The sequence below is a fragment of the Rhinichthys klamathensis genome, unplaced genomic scaffold, assembly GCF_029890125.1.
Source record: "Rhinichthys klamathensis goyatoka isolate OS25496 unplaced genomic scaffold, OSU_Roscu_1.1 h1tg000475l_1, whole genome shotgun sequence".
Classification (NCBI taxonomy): Eukaryota; Metazoa; Chordata; class Actinopteri; order Cypriniformes; family Leuciscidae; genus Rhinichthys; species Rhinichthys klamathensis.
In genome coordinates this window covers 512,501-534,247 of record NW_026606963.1, presented here as the reverse complement: position 1 = coordinate 534,247, position 21,747 = coordinate 512,501, and the positions used below count along the sequence as shown (strand labels likewise).

Genomic DNA, 21,747 nt, shown 5'->3' with positions numbered 1-21,747 from the left:
AATCACATCCAAAATAAAAGTTTTTTTTACATAATATATGTAGGTGCACTGTGTATAATTATTTTATATATATATAAATACACACACATGCTTGTATATATTTAAGAAATATTTTCATGTATATACTGTATATATATTTATATATAATTTATATTATATATAAATATAAATATTTTATATATAAATTATATTTTTTTCTTAAATATACATGCATGTGTGTGTATTTATATATATACAAAATAATTATACACAGTGCACCCACATATATTATGTAAAAGAAAAACTTTTATTTTGGATGTGATTAATCGTGATTAGTACATATACAAAATTACAGTTAGCTGAAAATGTATTAATTTAAACAATGTAATAATTAAAGGCAGAAACAATGAGCTCATTGAAATAATGAATACTTGTTTGCTAACAAGTGATTATGACATTCTCTGTTGGGATGCGTCAAACATTTATATTTTTTTAATAGTAAAATATCAGTTTAAAGGGGTCCTATTATGCTTTTTTTTACATGTTCAGCTTTCTTTAGTGTGAAAAAGCTCCAAAGTTTCTCCCTGAAACGCCTCCATTGTAGTCTTGAGTTTCTCCCGGGAACGAACACGTCACAATATTCCTCATTATAATAATTAATGCGCAGAATAAAGGGGCGGGGCCTGGTTGAGTTAGTTAGTAGTGTGTTAAACTGGCGGTTATGGGAAGGGGCGGGACTTTCCCAAACACACTCGAAGCGCTCGACCAATCACAACACACTGCTCCAGTCGACCAATCAGAGCACAGTGTGCTTTTCAGAAGGAGGGGCTTCATAGAGACAGGAAGTAAACAGAGCGTTACTGACAGACTGGGAAGAGAGGAGCCGCAACAGTGGAGAATATGAGGAGAATAATCAACATTCAAGCAGGAAAACCTGTTCTAGTAGAGCCTGAAACAACTTAAAAGGGCATAATATGGGCTCTTTACCCACTGAGGATTTGTCCTGAATGAGACTGCTGGTAAATACGTGACATGTCCTGTAACATTTGACCCTTTCAGAGGCTCTGACGGAGGAGAGACAGCGGAAGGCAAAAGAGTTTATTTTGTTTCTTGCCGTCTTCGATGAGAGTAAGAGCTGGTACCAGGAGGTGGGCAGAGCAGACAAACTGAAGAAAACATCCAGTCCAAACCAGTACCACACCATTAATGGATACATCAACTCGACATTACCAGGTGCGGAAGTACTTTTTACACTACTGGTCAAAAGTGTGGATTTTTTTTTAATGTTTTTGTAAGAAGGCTGTATTTTTTCGAATAAAAAACCCCTAATATTATGAAATATATTTACAATTTTATGAATTCAAAGCTGAATTTTCAGCATCATTACTCCAGTCTTCAGTGTCACATGATCCGTCAGAAATCACTCAGAAAAAATGTCTGATTATTAACAATGTTGAAAACAGTTGTGTTTTTGTGGGTAAATACGTTTTTTTTTTTAAATGAAATGAAATAATTGTATTCAGCAAAGATGCATTCAGTTGATCAAAAATGACAGTAAAGTAGATTTTTATAATGTTACAAAAGATTCTTTTGAACTTTCTTTACATCAAAGAATGCTGAAAAAGTGCAGTATCCATAAAAACCGTAAGCAGCAGAAACTGTTTACAATATCTGTAATGATAAGAACCATTAATAAATGAGCATCAATAAATGAGCACTAAATCATCATATTAGAGTGATTTCTGAAGGATCATGTGACTCTGAAGACTGGAGTAATGATGCTGAAAATACAGCTTTGATCACAGGAATAAATTACAGTTTACAATATATTCACATTTTTTATGCATTCTTAATTTCTTATTTTTATTTCTGGGATGGACAAATTAACCCTTTAGCCCTAACGCTAACCCTAACCCAGGATTAATAATATTTAACTGTTTTGAGTTGACATATGTTGTACTTTACTTGTTGTAATTCTCAAACGTATTCTGCGTCTCTGCTCTTGTTTCCTCAGGTCTAAGCGTGTGCCAGAAGAGCCCGCCGGTGTCCTGGCATCTCATCGGTCTCGGCTCCACCCCAGAGATCCACAGCATCCAGTTTGAAGGACACACCCTAAAGGTGTTCGACCACAAGCGAGTAACCGTGGAGATGACCCCCATGACCTTCACTACGGCCCTGATGAAGCCGTCCGCTATCGGGAGGTTTCTGATCTCTTGCCAGATCCACTCTCATCAGACAGGTAAGACTCTTTCAATAACATGATGATCAAGGTTTTGAATTTGTACTGTAAAAATTCTCATCCGAATATCATCAGTAAGATAAAATAAAGGCAATGCAGATGAGGTGAAGTGGGTGATGTACATTCAATTTTCCACAAAAATATGAAGCAAGTAGCACAATTATTTTCAAGATTTATATCCTCATATTAGAGTGATTTCTGAAGGATCATGTGACTCTGAAGACTGGAGTAATGATGCTGAAAATTCAGCTTTGATCACAGGAATAAATTAAACTTTACTATATATTCACATAGAAAACTGCTATTTTGATTTGTAATAATTTTTCACAATATTACTGATTTTACTGTATTTTTGATCAAATTAATGCAGCCTTGGTGGGCAGAAGAGACTTCTTTAAAAAGCATTAAGAAATCTTACTGACGCCAAACTTTTGAACGGTATATTTAGCAACATGTTCTGCTAGAGGGGGCTTCAAAAGTTAAAAGATAAAAGACAATAAAAGAGATAAAGTAAACTACATCTTACTGATTATGCACAAAAAGCTTCATTAGGAATGGGAAGCATGCTGTGTTATAGTTACTGATGAGACATGAAACGTCTTCAGAAGAATAAAAGATCATACTTGTGGCCAGTTACGTTATACATAGTCTCTTTTTAAATTGGATGTTTTAAGTAAAATGGCTAAATTTGATGTTTCATAATTCCCTGAAACGCCTCCATTGTAGTCTTGAGTTTCTCCCGGGAACGAACACGTCACAAAATATTCCTCATTATAATAATTAATGCGCAGAATAAAGGGGCGGGGCCTGGTTGAGTTAGTTAGTAGTGTGTTAAACTGGTGGTTATGGGAAGGGGCGGGACTTTCCCAAACACACTCGAAGCGCTCGACCAATCACAACACACTGATCCAGCCGACCAATCAGAGCACAGTGTGCTTTTCAGAAGGAGGGGCTTCATAGAGACAGGAAGTAAACAGGGCGTTACTGACAGACTGGGAAGAGAGGAGCCGCAACAGTGGAGAATATGAGGAGAATAATCAACATTCAAGCAGGAAAACCTGTTCTAGTAGAGCCTGAAACTACATCAAGACTTTGTTTGAATGTTTCTCTAATGTTCAATTTAACCCTCCTCTCCAGCTGGAATGAATGCATTCTTCACTGTTGAGAACTGCCCTGAACCGTTGACAATCCCAATCCCAGACAAACGAAATGTCATACATTCGGATGACCAGGAGGAGGATGAAGACAACATGTTCTCCATAGTGTTCAAGCAAGGAGGCCCTGTATCCGTGCTTCGCTCGAGCGCCAAGGGAAGACCTAAAGTGTGGGTCCATTACATCGGTGCGGAGGAGATAGACTGGGACTATTCCTCTCAAAGCGGCGACCGGTACGACTGTGAGCATGTCCTGAGACGAATGCATGTGAAACTCATTGAAACTAATGATGATTTGCATGTTTCAGGCCTTCAAAATCATCATCAGCAGCATCTGAGTGGTTCAGGAAAGATCCTCAGCGCTTGGGTGCGGTTTATAAGAAGGTGGCTTTCATTGAGTACACAGACAAGACCTTCACTGTGAAGAAAAACACCGGCAAAATGCTGATGGGTCCAGAGCTCAGAGGGGAAGTGGGAGATAAGTTTCAGGTACGAAATGTAGATTTAAAGAGATACAGGTGATCAGATAAAGACAAAACAGCAGGAAAACCTGAACGGTTGCATCACAACTACTGCGATTTGATGATATCACAAGCTATCTCACAACCATGCATCATTAATATTAATTCATTAAAAAAAGTTATTACATGGTTTTGTGGAATACTTGATTCTGATTGGTCAATCGCGCCCCGATAACAACGCGGGCTCATCCGGGTTACTGAAGTCAGCGGCGCTATACGCTCGCTAGGAACGGTTTCTCATCGTTTTGCGTTTGGTGAGCTAATGAAATATTAAAACTCAGTCAAATCAATATTTTGTGTACAGTTATTTAATTATGCCATCCAGTATCGTGGACTCGCTCTCTCTTGTTTCATACAAACGCTGCTGCGATTGTTTTGTACAATTTTAGATTCCAAGATTTAACAAACAGGTACGATTTTCATCTCAAATCAATATCTCTTTACATATATCTATTTATGTGGCGAAATGCTGTGTAATAAGTGGTATGACTGTACCGTATCTCTTAAATGTACATCTAGATTGAATGTCCACGGAAGCGTTTAAAGACCTAATCAAATATTTCAGATATCTCGGATCAATATTTTGTGTCTAATTATTTACTTATGTGGCATGTAGCCGTGGGTAACACTTTATTTTACAGTGTCCTTGTTACATATGCTACATGTACTACTTACCATAGTAATAACAGTAAATTATGCATAATTACATGCAACTAACCCTCACTAAATCCTAATCCTACCCTAAGCGTATAGCAAGTACATGTAGTTGCTTAATATTACTCAGTACTTAACAATGACACCTTAAAATAAAGTGTAACCTAGCCGTGTAATAAGCGGGATAATGTACATCTAGCCGGTTGTTATCTCAACCCTGTCAGTGTTTATTCTGAGATAACAATTGGCTGGATGTACGTTATCCTTAACTTACTGGGCAACTGGTAAGTAACATCGTTTCAACGCTGATTTTTAGGGCCCTATTTTAACGATCTGAAACGCAAGTGTCAAAGCGTAAAGCGCAAGTAACTTTGTGGGCGGATCCCGGCGCTGTTGCTATTTTCCCGGCGGGATAAATGCCTCTTGCGCCTGGCGCAAATCTAAAAGGGGTTGGTCTGAAGTAGCTTCATTATTCATAGGTGTGGTTTGGGCGTAACGTGAAATAAACCAATCAGAGCGTCATCTCACATTCCCTTTAAGAGCAGGCGCGCTTGTTCTAAAGCGGATTCCTATTATAACGGCGGATTTGCCAGGCGCGCGCCAGGAGCGGTTCACAGCCGAGGAGAGCAACGTTCTCGTCAGGGCCGTAAAACACAGAGAAGTGACATTGGGGATGGAGAAACCCACCCAAATTAACTTCTGTTAAACAGGCGTATGATAATTTGGGTAAATGTGTAAGCTACATGCTTTTATAATAAATTGTCTATCTATCTATCTATCTATCTATCTATCTATCTATCTATCTATCTATCTATCTATCTATCTATCTATCTATCTATCTATCTATCTATCTATCTATCTATCGTAATAATGTATGATTTGCAAAAATGAAAACTGCTGCTTAGATGAGAGAATCAACGTGTATGCGCGTTGTGCACACGCTACATTGATTATGGCCAAGCATGCGCCCTTAAAATTGCATAATGAACAACGCGCAACGCGCCACTGACTTTAGACTAGTTTTTTTCTGGTCAGTGGCGCAATTGTTTTATAGAACAGCAAAATAGCATGAGGGACAGTTTGCGCCAGAACACGCCTCCTCTTTGCGCTGAACCGCCCCGGGGAGCGCAAGTGTATTTCTTAGTTAACCGACGTGCGTCTGTGGAGGGAAAAGTCCGTTTTGCGCGGGTGCAAAATAGGAATGATACATGCGTCAGTGTACAAAGTCATTTGCGCCGAGTGCAAGATAGGGCCCTTACTGTTATTTGGGGCTTTGTTTGGCTAACGAGCTCTGGGTCTCCCACAGATGGTGCCGTGCTGCCAGAAGCGATCCGTGCATGAAATAAATGTATTAGAAAACATAATATTTTGCAGTTTATTTAGTAAGTATTTATTAATCAAAGTAACTAGAGTGGGCAATTCTTTTCAGGTGGGAAAATACAAAAATACGTATATATATAAATGTTGTCATAACAGTAGAGCATGGCACTAGCAATGCAAGGGCATGGGTTCGATTCCCAGGGAAAGCAAGAAAATGAATGCAATGTAAGTCACTTATGAGGGTCTGCCAAATGCATAAATGTAAATCTCTTCACCTTTATGTTGTTCCAAACCTGTATTTCTTTCGTCTAGCACAAAAAGAGAAAGAGTATGTTGGTTATTTCAATGAAGAGAGTTGGACATTACTATTCAGAGAGAGATAACTGACAGTTCATCTTGATATTTAAAATCGTGGATCTTTTCTTCTATATTGTGACACATTTATGTGAACAAATGATTCAAATTCAATTCAATGCTGACTTTAGAGTGTTAAACTTATTGTTAAAAAATTAAATTTGGGTTACACTTTATTTTAAGGTGATATGGTTACATTGAACTTGAGTACTGAGTAAAATTACATGTAATCACTATAGTGTTAGGGTTGGGGTTTGGTTTAGTTACTCGTAATTATGCATGATTTACCGTTATTACTGTACATGTGTAACTACATCACCTTAAAATATAGTGTTACCTAAATTCGAGGTAATGATATTTTCAAAGCTTTCTGAAATACACTCTTTTGTATATCTCTATTAGATTGTTTTTAAAAATAAGGCCAGTCGACCATTCAACATTTATCCAAATGGCCTGACCAGTGTTCAGCCTTTGAAGACAACAAACAAAGGTACGAGACATTCTTACAATTTATTTTTCATATCTTCCATTTATATATTGTTTTAAAATTTGATAAAAGTTAAAAACTAGTTAAAGTTGTCTTATACATATTTAGTTATTTTGGTACTTCAAGTCAAACAGAACGTTTGAAATGAAAATGAGATATTTTGCCTCGACAATTAAAAGATGTTTAAAAATATGGTTTTATTTTTTGTTAAAGGGAATTACTCTGGTGTCAGATGCAAATGACTTTTAATGGGATTAACACATTGTTCTCTGTTTGTGGGTTGAAGATAACCAGGTGGATCTTCGTTCTTTGGCCGTTCCACCAGGTGAGATAATGACGTACCTCTGGAAGCTGACAGCCGAAGACGGACCCACAGATGCCGACCCACGATGCCTCACACGCTTATACCAGAGTATGGTGGATCCCTTTCGGGACGTGGCGTCTGGGTTGGTGGGACCCCTTATCATTTGCAAATCCCTGTCTCTGGACAAAAGAGGCAGAGTGGTGAGAAGAAACCCTGATGTAGATCTGATTATCTCAACACGGGCTCATTTGAAACACGGGCCTTCAAATTCTGCAAAATTATGTTGCGTTGGAGGTGTAACGAGACCCTCATGTCACGATTCTGAACTCATGATACGATATTATTGCGATACTCTAAGACATAAAGGGTTAACTAAAAATGTACTGTTAGTTAAAATGCTAAATTTGGTTTTACATTGTGTGTGTAAATTAATAGGCTTGGATTTGGTCCTGATAACCCAAAGCACAGGACAATAGAGACACCAGAATACACATATTCATGATTATGAAGATGAAAACAGAATTATTTAAGATGAATATGCGCTCTATCACTGACTAGATATATTCAAAATAATGTCGGCCACTTTTTACTGGTATCAAGACATTTGGCATTATCATGAGCCACAAATATTCCCCCATTGCATTATTATGCATTATATTCAACATAGTAGTTTAATGTAGGACTGACACTAAACTCTGTAAACTTGAATTTTTTTCTACTATACACAATATTGTCACTATCCACGATACATGATGCATTTTTATATTGCGCAATATTGTGACATGATTTATTGTTACACCCCTAGTTGCACGTTTTCACTTTTAAAGTGAAATGTTGTGATTGAGTAGAGTTTATTATTTTGGTTGTTTTGTGTATAAGTGGCGATTAAAGTTAATGCTCTATCGCTTTTGAAAATAACGTACCACCCTCACTAAACCAAACCGATAGTGTTAACAAAAGCAAACGTGATAAAACAATAAAATAAAATAAAATCTGAAGCAACCAGGCCCTTTTATCTTGCTTCTACTAGTCTTTGAGCTCTTTTATTCTGGGACCCTTGTTTCACAAGTGCGATGCTGTACCTAACCCAGGGTCAGATCATCTATAACTCAACTTATTTTTTTTATGGTTCCTTGCTCAAAACTGTTACAGCCTCATAATTTTACCATAAGTGCATGATTTGTAAAGCAATACATTTTCACGTTTGCATCACATAACCATCTCCATACGTTTGGCTTTTCTGACATACAGGTGAAATTCGAAAAATGAGAATATTATGAAAAAGCTCATTTATTTCAGTAATTCAACTTAAAGGGTGAAACTAATATATTATATAGACTCATTACATGCAAAGTGAGATATTTCAAGCCTTTATTTGTTATCATTTTGATGATTATGGCTTACAGCTTATGAAAACCCCAAAGTCAAAATTAGAATATTGTGAAAAGGTTTTCATAAGCTGTAATCCATAATCATCAAAATTCAACAAATAAAGGCTTGAAATATCTCACTTTGCATGTAATGAGTCTAATATATTAGTTTCACCTTTTAAGTTGATTTACTGAAATAAATCATGCACTTATGGTAAAATTATAAGGCCATAACAGTTTTGAGCAAGGAACCATAAAAAAATAAGTTGAGTTATAGATGATCTGACCCTGTTATCATAACTTAAAACTTGTTGGTGTTTTACTGACACAAGTGTTAATTTCAGCTGTTTTTCTGAGTAGAAATGAGTTTTTTCCAATGAGCCTATGTTGGTTTATCAGACGGATGTAAATTATTATTAATAAATACAAACTATAAGTATAAAGACGGATGGAAGGTGATAGTTAATGCTCCTGATGTTTTCACAGGTAACTTCAGATAAAGAGAAGAAGCTCCTGTTTACGGTGTTTGATGAAAACAGAAGCTGGTACTTTGAGGAAAACATTCAAAGGAATATTGAAGATCCGACTAGGATTAATCGCAATCATCCGGATTTCTACGATTCGAATGTCATGCACAGTGGGTGTTATTTTTTAGTCTCTAGATGTGCAACATGGGATTATCTATGGTAGTTTGTATTGTTTCACCAAACTGGATTAACCTTCGTTTTTAATTGTCTGTTTCAGCGGTTAACGGTTTCATGTTCAACCACCTACAATTCAAGATGTGTGTTGGCGATGTGATTCTCTGGCATGTGGCGAGCGTTGGCATGCAAAGCGACTTTCTGTCAGTTTACTTCACAGGAAATACGTTCGAGAAGGATAAAACATACGGCACTGTCCTCACACTCTTCCCAATGAATGGAGACACAGTGACCACTGAAGCGGAGATGCTAGGTAAGGGTCAGAGGTCAAGATCACGATAAAACGTTTTTACTGTATTTTTGATTAAATTTAATTATTCCAAACTTTTGACTAGTATATAAATTAAAAAAACTTTAACCACTAACGCTGACTAAAACTTTAAGTAAAATTGATAATGAAAATTCATTCATTTGAACTGACTTGAGCTGAACAACAACACCTTTGTCTTCTATAGAGATGCTTATACTTTTAGAATTTAACTAATTTCATAATTATGAACTCTAAAAAGGGAAACACTTTACTTGAAGGGGTGTGCATAAGACTGACATGACACCTTTATAATCATGACATGACACACGTCATGAATATGAAGGAGGGTTTATGCATGTTTATGACAACTGTCATTAAGTGTCATTCGCTCAATTATGACATTTGTAATGCAAATATGGTTGGTTATGACAACTTGACATAAACCAATACATCATAACCTGTCAGTGTCTTTGTCATGACAACTTGACATTACTAAGCCAACACAACCTGTCATAAATATGTCATAAACATGACATAGCAGATTAATTATCAAACTTAAGAAACATTTAGCTTTATGGGTTAACATTACATTAAACTGTCATGTGGTTGGTTTTGACATTGGCTGTCATGAGGCCATTATAACATTTTAATGACAAATTTAATGTGTTGTGTACCACTGTAGTTGAGGTCAAGAAAAATATTCATGACAGTTATAATGGCCTCATGACAGCCAATGTCAAAACCAGCCACCTGACAGTTTAATGTAATGTTAACCCATAAAGCTAAGTGTTTCTTAAGTTTGATAATTAATCTGCTATGTCATGTTTATGACAATTTATGTTGTCTTGGAAAGTTGTCATGACAAAGACACTGACAGGTTATGATGCATTGGTTTATGTCAAGTTGTCCTAACCAAGACATCTCAAACAATGTCATATTTGCATTAAAAATGTCATAATTGAGCGAATGACACTTAATGACAGTTGTCATAAACATGCATAAAACCGCCTTCATATTCATGACGTGTGTCATGTCATGATTATGAAAGTGTCATGTCAGTCTTATGCACACCCCTTCAATTAAAGGGTTTCCCTTTTAAAGTTATTGAACTGAACTGGCATGAGCTGATTAATGACTAATATATGAATTGAATATGAGTTGTTTAAACGGCTATAGAAATAAATGTGACTTGGCTTATTTGGAAATATTAAAAAACTATAGTATATTAATGATACTAAAATAACACTGGTTTGATGAGATCATTGTGGGGGCGGAGCAAGTTATCCATGAAGTTATGAAGACAAATACAATCAGGAACCATTCATTATTAGAACCCGTTTTGATTTCATGTTCATAAGTCTGATGTTTGATGCTTGTAGGCGAATGGGAGGTCAGCGCATTTGACCCCTCTCTGAAAAAGCGAGGCATGAGCGTTCGCTACACGGTTGTTAGCTGTGAAAGAGTGCTTCCTTTGGTGGACAACGAAGACTACGATGATGACTTCATTGAATTCATTGAGCAGAACTTCCCGATTCCACGGGGAACAATGGAAAAGAACCGCACTATCGCTATTCGTGTTTGCCGAAACAGAACTGTGACGGAGTCTGCGACTGGACGAGTAAACATGAGCCGAGCTTCAGACAATGAGAGACAAAACAGAACCCGTGTATGTGAGATAAGATATGTTCCGGTAAAGCGGGAAAAAGATCTGGAAGCGTTATCGCAGGGTGGGATTCCACAGGATATTTTGGATCAACTGGAAGAGGACATGGGTGGAAATTCTTTGGGACGTCAGAAAAGGTCCCACCACAAATCTTACAGAAGTAGACCAAACGAGATTGATCCCACAGTCATATTGAGTTCCTCAGAAAACAGGGAATTAACAGGAGAACATCAAAATGTGAACGTTGCAAACATTCAGTCGGATCACAACAAAACACATCCAAGCGGTCAAACAACAAATGACCTGTTTAGAAAATTCCTTCTTAAAGATGGAAACTTGTCGACTAACCTCAGTCAACTTCTGAACGACTCAAAGGAGAAAGTGAGGAATCGACGGGAGCTGTGGAGCGTCAGCAAAGACAAAAAAGTGGATGTGAAAGTTCACAGCAACAATGAGGTTCTGGAAGAATCTGGAAGTTCTGGTCTAAAGAAGGACAAGATGGAGGAAAGTTTGAATCCATTTAACTATAATTACAAAGATTTAAAGACGTTCAAACCAGATTTGGAACCGGTTTTGGGACCAATGTCTAATTCATCAGATAATCAGACATATGGCCGGAAATCATTGGCAAGTGACTATGATGATTATAGCGATGAGGGAAGCGTTGACGTTCATCACGTTGAAGATAATGTCGGCATTAGGTCGACAGAGTCGAGGTTTCGTAGTTACTACATCGCGGCAGAGGAAATCTTCTGGGATTATGGGATTAATAAACCAGCTCAGCTCATCAAACCAAGGTAACACTACATATATACACAACCACAGTTTTGATAATTTTAGCAGACAATAATTTCAGTTCGGAAATATACAAACAAGCCTTAGTGAGCATAAGAGACAAAAACATGAAACAATTTATTAACTTTAGACCAATAGTGTGTGTTGTACATTATTGTTTTATATTGCATAAAATACATTTATGGTATCAGATTGGATCAAATCCATTTAGTTTAGTTGTTTATTTGTATCACAGCAAAATCCCCAGTGTTAAAATTAACACTCAGAGTGTGAATTATTTAATCTCTGAGCAGAGTGTTAAATGAACACTGAAGCAGTGTTAAAGTTAATGAGATAATTAAGTGAATAATTGAGTGATGATTGAGCATTATTGAAGACACCTAACAAGCAGAATCACTGAAGGAGAAAACCGTAATTTTAAGTCGCCATTATGGTGATCGGTGTTTACTTTAGTTGGGCTCTTGACCCTTAAATCATTAACTTTATATTTCGTTTGGCTGCTGTACCTGAGTTATAACAGCCAGATGAACAAATTGAAAAGGTGACACCATCAGGTGTCTTCAATAATACTCAATCATCACTCAATTAATCACTTAATTATCTCATTAACTTTAACACTGCTTCAGTGTTCATTTAACACTCTGCTCAGAGTTTATATAATTCACACTTTCAGCGTTAATTTAACACTGGGGATTTTGCTGTGAAATGCAATGCACTTTTAGATGGCAATATTAATTGCTTTTCATGTGAAGCCTATAACTAGTCTTGAGGACCTGCTCAATTCTACTTGCACTAAATGTGTGATGTGTCCACAGGGAGATGCGAAGGGGAATGAGAAAATATTTCCCAGCCTATAGAAAGGTGGTTTTCAGAGCCTATCAGGACAGAGATTTCAAACATCCAATCAAACGAGGAGAACTGGACGAGCACCTCGGCATTATGGGTCCAGTGTTGAAGATGGAAATCAATGATGTTCTTACTGTAAGTTTCTTCATGAAAAGGAGGCACTAAAAGCATAACATTGCTTTCTTAAAGTCTTAGCGTTGTTCGGGCAAATATTCACACGCAAAATCTAGTCTTTTCAATAGAAATACACGCAATTGGGAATTTCTTGGTAAAGGAGAAAGTGAAGACACTCAAATCTCACCACACTATTCTATGAAAGCTTGTTTCTGCCACAGAATGAAAAATATAAAAGGTAATTGAGACTTTTTTCTCACAATTGCGAGTTTACATCTCGCGATTCTGACTTTTTATCTCAGAATTGTGTGATATAAAGTCGCAATTACGAGTAATAAATTCAGAATTGCGTGATATAAAGTCGCAATTGTTTGTTATAAAGTCAGAATTGCGTGATATAAAGTCGCAATTGCGAGAAATAAACTCCAATTCAGACTTTTCTTCTCAGAATTGCATGTTTATTCTGCACGCAATTCTGATTTTATAACACGCAATTGGGAGATTTAAAGTCAGAATTGCGTGACATTAAGTTGCAATTGCGAGAAATTTGCGATAATAGCGAGGAGTTCACATATATCTCACAATTCTGACTTTATAACACGCAATTCTGACTTTATATCAAGCAATTCTGAGAAATAAAGCCAGAATTGTGAGATATAAACTCGCAATTGTAAGAAAAAGTCGCAATTATCTTTTAAAAAAATGTATTCTGTGGAAAAAACAAGCTTCCATAATTAAAAAATGCATCATCACAAAAGTATTTATTAATCAGCAAAGTTTCGGTTAATCGCCCACTCTAAATTCTTGCATTTCTCTTCCCATAAGGTGGTTTTCAAGAACCTGGCATCCAGGCCGTACTCTTTCCACTTGCATGGGGTGTACGATAAGACGCAGGGGAGTTTCGGCCCTGGATCGGGCCCAGAAGCCTCCAAGGCCGAGGAAGTGCCAGGTGATCCCGTTCCTGCGGGCGAGGAGAGGGTGTACAACTGGAGAATCTCCAAACGACAAGGTCCCACAGAGTCAGAGTTTGACTGCAAGGCTGGGGCCTACTACTCCAACGTCAACATGGTAATTCAATGTGCAACACAGGAATCAAAATTAGGTTGCTTTTGTTGAATTTGAGGAATCTTTCATGTCTAAGGCACAAAAGTTGTACATATTTATGTTGTTTTTACGCCCTCCCGTTGTGTTGGGTCAGATTGACCCGAGTTTGATTTTCAAATGGTTTGAAACAATGACATTGAAACTTTTTGAATATTTCCCATTTTGGCATGCAAAGTCAATTATTAAAGGGAATGCGAAGTTTTGACACAGTTTTGTGTTTTGGAAAGGCTGTACAAGTTTTGTGTTGGGGTCATTCTGACTCCCCGTTGACCAAAAATCATCACTTTGAACATTTATAGTAGCTTATCAAACACTAAACTATGAAATGCATGAGAACCAATGAACGTTTACTCTTCTTCTGTATCGTCCGAGGAAAAGTAATTGTTTCGTTATCTAGTCACAGTCCAATCCAAAAAGGGTTGTTATTTTATTTTTTACATTAATCTTTTAATGTTGATTTTTGTCAATGCATTGAAACCAATGCAAATTGAAACCAATTTGACCTGCAACACAAAAGTTGTAAAGTTGTAACACAACAGGAGGGTTAAAAAAAAAACAGGTTAAAATATAATGGATAATCATTCATGTTCCTCAAACAGAAGAGCATAGCACTTGCAACTCCATGGGTTTCACTCCTAGGGAATGCATGAACTGATCAAATGCATTGCTTGAATGCAATGCAAGTTGTTTTGGATAAAAGAATCTGCCAAATGCATTAATGTAAATAACTTCTGTATTCCCTCTGCGTCCACCAGGAGAAGGACATAAACTCTGGTCTAATCGGTCCGATGCTGATATGTCGTCCTGGTACCCTCCGTTCACGCGCAAAGCTTCGACCTGACGTGACAGACTTCTTCCTTCTCTTCACCACCTTTGATGAACGAAAGAGCTGGTACCTCGACTACAACATCGGGAAGTTTTGCACCCCACCCTGCCAGGCCAAAGTAGACGATCCGTGGTTCGAGATGAGCAACAGGTTTGCAGGTACATTATGCCATAATTTGTGATTGACACTGCATGCATGTTGTGTTGAAAATTACAAGATAACCAGTCTGGGGTGCGTTTCCCGTACAACGCCGTAACTCGATGCTTCACTACCGTAGTACGATGCATCATTGAAGAAATCAACTAGCTGGTCACGACTGTTTCCGAAACCATATTGTCGCAAAGTGGTCGTTCAACCAAGTTGGTTTAATAACTTATTTTAATGAAACTGTTTGAGATTTAATTAATGCTAGATGTTTTGATATAAATTACAGACATGCATCTGAGGAATATTTCTAATTTTCTCAGTTATTTCGCTTTATTTCCAGATTCAATCGTAGGCTCGTTCTTACATAGTAGAGCATGTTCGCACATGCGCAGTCTTCAAAAACTGTGCTTTAAAGCAACACTAAGTAAGATTTTTTACCTTAAAATAATGTTTCCAAAATAGTTTCAGTGGTTCATTAAGTCGTAACAGGGTGAAAGGCACTTCTGGATTCGCTTTGCGGTCCTATATCTGCTATAACCACGCTATGTAAGATTGCCAGATCGGGTCGCGTTTCTGTAGTTCTAATGAGACATAAGAAAACTACAAATTTGACTTGCTTTACGTCAAGCGTTACAATAGTCATTCGTTTCTGATGTCGCAATACATCATACTTTCATGAAATCATGCAACTTGCTCTACCTTGTCTGTGGACATCGTTCATTCCAAAGCCGGCGCTGGATAAACACGAGCGTGTGTGCGACAGTCGGCTGCGCTAGGCTAAATTATTTATGACAGCGGTAATGGACAATTCCGCTTCCAACCTGTAGGGCGACCGCAGAGGAAAAGTTACTTGGTGTTGCTTTAAATCTCTTGACAAACTAAAAGACGTAAATTACATTTGTATGTATTCTAAATGAAAGACACAGGTTGCACTGAATGTCAGCTTGCTTATTTTGCTCCAGATCAGGGTTTATTGAGTCCACATGTCATGCAAACAAGAAACTGCTTCTAACCACAGGAGATCTGTCGCTCAAACACACAACTCTGCGATGCTGTTTGCGAATGTTCGTTGGAACGATGGTTTCGGGAAACACAGACTCGTTGAACTGCTGATAACGACGGAACTTGCGACCATAGTTGGCTAACGATGCTTTCGGGAAACGTACCCCTGATCTGTTCACATCCTCTGTCTCAATAAATATTTGCATCTATGGCAACGCTGATAAAAACAAATGGATCCATGTGTTTATGCTTGTTATTGTGTAATTCAGTTGTTAAATAGCCTTTTCTTTAGTACAAGTAAACAAGCTCCATGTACCCAGTTTTTCTAAATATAAAGAAACATTATGGTAATGCATTGATTCAAGGTGACACATGTACATTAACATTTATGCATTTGGCAGATTTTATCCTTGCATTGCTTTCAGGGTATACATTTGATTAGTTCATGCATTCCTTGGGAATCGAACCCATAACCTTGTAATTGCTAGTGCCATGCTTTCCTATTAGGAACTGTATTAATAGCCACAATATAATATTGTGTGTTGTGTTTTATTGGCACTTGTAGCTATTAACGGCTACGTGTCAGAAACGCTTCCTGGCCTGATAGTTGAACAGTACCAGACGACTCGCTGGCATCTTCTCAACGTTGGGAGTCAAGGCGAGTTTCACGCTGTACACTTCCACGGACTGCCATTCAGAGTCGGAAAAGATCAGGATCACCGCATGGGAATTTTCAATCTCTATCCCGGTAAACTATACACAAACCCTGCATGCCTGTTAGTATGTTAGGATTACAAATCACAATTAATTAAGCATAATTTGGGCAATCTCACATCATAGACTTATACTAACATTCAAAAGTTTGTAATAATCAAGATTTTTTAATGTTTTTGAAATAAGTCTTTTCTGCTCACCAAGGCTGTATTTATTTTGTTTTAAAATACAGTAAAATCAGTAATATTGTGAAATATTATTACAATTTACAATAGCTGTTTTCTATGTGAATATATAGTAAAGTGTAATTTATTCCTGTGATCAAAGCTGAATTTTCAGCATCATTACTCCAGTCTTCAGAGTCACATGATCCTTCAGAAATCACTCTAATATGATGATTTGCTGCTCAAGAAACATTTCTTGATTATTATCAATGTTGAAAACAGTTTGTGGAATCTGTGATACACCTTTTCTCTCTATCAATATCACTTATTGTGTCTCGTTTGGCAGGTGTTTTTGGGACGGTGGAGATGAGGCCAGCTATCGTAGGCACCTGGTTAATAGAGTGCACTATAGGGGAACATCAGCTGGCCGGCATGAGAGCCAAGATGCTGGTCTACAACCCGCGTAAGAGCTTTTCTCGATAGGAGATTGTTGAGGATCGTTCTTGTCATCCTGTTACTGCAGTCGTGTTGTGAATCACTAAATAGTTCAAGGCACCTGAAACTGATTGATTTTGTTCAACAGGATGCATTCAGCCATTAGGAATACACCTAGGGTGGATTAACAACAACCAAATAACAGCCTCGGATCACTATGGTAAGAGCAACAAAACGAAAGTATTCAAATGTCTGATGTGTGCAATGGATTTGGTCACACTTTTAAGTAGTTTGTCCAGCTCCACACATGAATGATTCCTCAAATCATCTGTTTTATTGAGGAGAGATTTTCGCGGACAGATGATAAAATTGGTGCAGGTCCCATAGAAAGTCGGCTCTTTTGACTTGGGCCATAAAATCTAGTATTTTAATTCAATTATTTATTGAAATGCCATTTCTCTTAAAGGTGTTTGGAAGCCCGATTTAGCCAGACTTGAGTTATCTGGATCGGTTAATGCCTGGATGGGCAGAGGCACAGACTCCTGGCTCCAGGTAAAAGAAACCCAGATAACATGCTGTGCTTTGGCTCATTTGTAAGGAAAACATGTTATGATTTATTTGTGGCTCATATCACAGACAATTGTGACTCTTTGCACCACAGTCAGTCAGTCAGTCATTCTTGACACATTTTTCTTTCATTCTCAGTAAGACAAAGTGGGAAATAGTTTTGAAATACTATAAATAGGTTTGCACAGTAGATTGTATTTAACCTTTGATCCAACAGTGTTCGGAAGAGCAAGAGAAAGAGAGAAAGCGTGTAGGATACACAACAATTGACTATTTTTAGCAGGATTCCTACGATCATGCAAAACTAGGAAATATTTCCTGGAAGTCATAGAAATAATTAAATCTTAATTTTAAAATAATGGAAGCTTGTTTCCGCCACAGAATAATAATAAAAAAAGTAATTGCGACTTTTTATCTCCCAATTTTGACTTTTCATCTCAGAATTGCGTGATATAACGTCGAAATTTCTGAGTTATAAGTCAGAATATAAAGTCAGAGAGATATAAAGTCGGAATTGCGAGATAAAAATAAAAATTCGTACTTTTTTTTCCACGATTGCGAGTTTATATCTCGCAATTCTGACTTCATATCTTGCAATTCTGAGATAAAAAGTCAGAATTGCAAGATAAAAAGTCTTTTAAAATGTTTTATTCTGTGGCGGAAACAAGCTTACATAGAAAATAAGTGAAATGTCTGTAGTCAAGTATTTATTCAATCGCTTGTAATTGTTCTAGAAATCAAACACAACCAGAATCCATACCTAACCCTCCATATCTCTCCTGTTTATCTTTGTATGTGTGTTTTAGGTGGATTTGTTAAAGCCCATGCTCCTCCATGGTATTCAAACTCAGGGTGCAAAGATGGGTTTTAGCGAGTATTTCACCATTATGTACACCATCAGTTACAGCACTGACCAGGAGAACTGGACCATCTACAGAGGAAACAGCAGCAAGTCATCTTACGTCAGTACCAACATCTGAATTTACATAAAAATAGTCTGATTTAAAGGGGGCATATTGCACGCTTTGTTTTGTAGCACTTTATTTTTTCCACTACAGTCCTCTTATAACATTAGTAAATGTTTCTTTCACCATAATTTAGTCTTGCCATCATGACCATTTCAACCTTCACCCTGTTTTTACTACTGTATCTTCAGGGTGAATCTGTATGGAAGCTTGTTTCCCCCACAAAAAAAAAAAAAGAAAGATAATTGCGACTTTTTATCTCACAATTGCGAGATTACATTTTTATCTCAGAATTGCATGATATAAAGTCGCAATTGTGTGTTATAAAGTCAGAATTGCGTGATATAAAGTCGCAATTGTGTGTTATAAAGTCAGAATTGTGTGATATAAAGTCGCAATTGTGTGTTATAAAGTCAGAATTGTGTGATATAAAGTCGCAATTGCGTGTTATAAAGTCAGAATTGCATGATATAAAGTCGCAATTGCGTGTTATAAAGTCAGAATTGCATGATTTAAAGTCGCAATTGCGTGATATAAAGTCAGAATTGCATGATATAAAGTCGCAATTGTGTGTTATAAAGTCAGAATTGCATGATATAAAGTCGCAATTGCGTGTTATAAAGTCAGAATTGCATGATATAAAGTCGCAATTGCGTGATATAAAGTCAGAATTGCATGATATAAAGTCGCAATTGCGTGTTATAAAGTCGCAATTGCGTGATATAAAGTCAGAATTGCGTGATATAAAGTCGCAATTGCGTGTTGTAAAGTCAGAATTGCATGATATAAAGTCGCAATTGCATGTTATAAAGTCAGAATTGCATGATATAAAGTCGCAATTGCGTGTTATAAAGTCAGAATTGCATGATATAAAGTCGCAATTGCGTGATATAAAGTCAGAATTGCATGATATAAAGTCGCAATTGCGTGATATAAAGTCAGAATTGCATGATATAAAGTCGCAATTGCGTGTTATAAAGTCAGAATTGCATGATATAAAGTCGCAATTGCGTGATATAAAGTCAGAATTGCATGATATAAAGTCGCAATTGCGTGTTATAAAGTCAGAATTGTATGATATAAAGTCGCAATTGCGTGATATAAAGTCAGAATTGCGTGATATAAAGTCGCAATTGCGTGTTATAAAGTCAGAATTGCATGATATAAAGTCGCAATTGCATGTTATAAAGTCAGAATTGCATGATATAAAGTCGCAATTGCGTGATATAAAGTCAGAATTGCATGATATAAAGTCGCAATTGCGTGATATAAAGTCAGAATTGCATGATATAAAGTCGCAATTGCGTGATATAAAGTCAGAATTGCATGATATAAAGTCGCAATTGCGTGATATAAAGTCAGAATTGCATGATATAAAGGCGCAATTGCGTGATATAAAGTCAGAATTGCGTGATATAAAGTCAGAATTGCGTGATATAAAGTCAGAATTGCATGATATAAAGTCGCAATTGCGTGATATAAAGTCAGAATTGCGTGATATAAAGTCAGAATTGCGTGATATAAAGTCGCAATTGCGTGATATAAAGTCAGAATTGCGTGATATAAAGTCGCAATTGCGTGATATAAAGTCAGAATTGCATGATATAAAGTCGCAATTGCATGTTATAAAGTCAGAATTGCATGATATAAAGTCGCAATTGCGTGATATAAAGTCAGAATTGCGTGATATAAAGTCAGAATTGCGTGATATAAAGTCGCAATTGCGTGATATAAAGTCAGAATTGCATGATATAAAGTCGCAATTGCGTGATATAAAGTCAGAATTGCATGATATAAAGTCGCAATTGCGTGATATAAAGTCAGAATTGCATGATATAAAGTCGCAATTGCGTGATATAAAGTCAGAATTGCATGATATAAAGTCGCAATTGCGTTATATAAAGTCAGAATTGCATGATATAAAGTCGCAATTGCGTGATATAAAGTCAGAATTGCATGATATAAAGTCGCAATTGTGTGTTATAAAGTCAGAATTGCATGATATAAAGTCGCAATTGCGTGTTATAAAGTCAGAATTGCATGATATAAAGTCGCAATTGCATGTTATAAAGTCAGAATTGCATGATATAAAGTCGCAATTGCGTGATATAAAGTCAGAATTGCGTGATATAAAGTCAGAATTGCGTGATATAAAGTCGCAATTGCGTGATATAAAGTCAGAATTGCGTGATATAAAGTCGCAATTGCATGTTATAAAGTCAGAATTGCATGATATAAAGTCGCAATTGCATGTTATAAAGTCAGAATTGCATGATATAAAGTCGCAATTGCGTGATATAAAGTCAGAATTGCGTGATATAAAGTCGCAATTGCATGTTATAAAGTCAGAATTGCATGATATAAAGTCGCAATTGCGTGTTATAAAGTCAGAATTGCATGATATAAAGTCGCAATTGCGTGTTATAAAGTCAGAATTGCATGATATAAAGTCGCAATTGCGTGATATAAAGTCAGAATTGCATGATATAAAGTCGCAATTGCGTGATTTAAAGTCAGAATTGCATGATATAAAGTCGCAATTGCGTGATATAAAGTCAGAATTGCATGATATAAAGTCGCAATTGCGTGATATAAAGTCAGAATTGCATGATATAAAGTCGCAATTGCGTGATATAAAGTCAGAATTGCATGATATAAAGTCGCAATTGCGTGATATAAAGTCAGAATTGCATGATATAAAGTCGCAATTGCGTGTTATAAAGTCAGAATTGCATGATATAAAGTCGCAATTGCATGTTATAAAGTCAGAATTGCATGATATAAAGTCGCAATTGCGTGATATAAAGTCAGAATTGCATGATATAAAGTCGCAATTGCGTGATATAAAGTCAGAATTGCATGCTATAAAGTCGCAATTGCATGTTATAAAGTCAGAATTGCATGATATAAAGTCGCAATTGCATGTTATAAAGTCAGAATTGCATGATATAAAGTCGCAATTGCGTGATATAAAGTCAGAATTGCATGATATAAAGTCGCAATTGCGTGATATAAAGTCAGAATTGCATGATATAAAGTCGCAATTGCGTGATATAAAGTCAGAATTGCATGA

The 21,747-nt window shown here is 36.8% G+C and overlaps 1 protein-coding gene across 1 annotated transcript in view; it reads left to right on the top strand.

Annotated features, from left to right (window-relative positions):
• f8 (coagulation factor VIII, procoagulant component) overlaps window positions 1–21,747 on the top strand; it is a 41,148-nt gene that overhangs the window by 7,226 nt on the left and 12,175 nt on the right. The window contains exons 5-21 of the mRNA XM_056237009.1: window positions 1,039–1,212; window positions 1,994–2,218; window positions 3,356–3,605; window positions 3,680–3,860; window positions 6,623–6,710; window positions 6,994–7,211; window positions 8,868–9,018; window positions 9,126–9,335; window positions 10,712–11,792; window positions 12,606–12,771; window positions 13,576–13,818; window positions 14,610–14,838; window positions 16,395–16,577; window positions 17,054–17,170; window positions 17,291–17,362; window positions 17,609–17,694; window positions 18,516–18,671. Coding sequence (XP_056092984.1) covers window positions 1,039–1,212; window positions 1,994–2,218; window positions 3,356–3,605; window positions 3,680–3,860; window positions 6,623–6,710; window positions 6,994–7,211; window positions 8,868–9,018; window positions 9,126–9,335; window positions 10,712–11,792; window positions 12,606–12,771; window positions 13,576–13,818; window positions 14,610–14,838; window positions 16,395–16,577; window positions 17,054–17,170; window positions 17,291–17,362; window positions 17,609–17,694; window positions 18,516–18,671 — 3,830 coding nt within the window. The remainder of the gene's footprint in view (window positions 1–1,038; window positions 1,213–1,993; window positions 2,219–3,355; window positions 3,606–3,679; window positions 3,861–6,622; window positions 6,711–6,993; window positions 7,212–8,867; window positions 9,019–9,125; window positions 9,336–10,711; window positions 11,793–12,605; window positions 12,772–13,575; window positions 13,819–14,609; window positions 14,839–16,394; window positions 16,578–17,053; window positions 17,171–17,290; window positions 17,363–17,608; window positions 17,695–18,515; window positions 18,672–21,747) is intronic.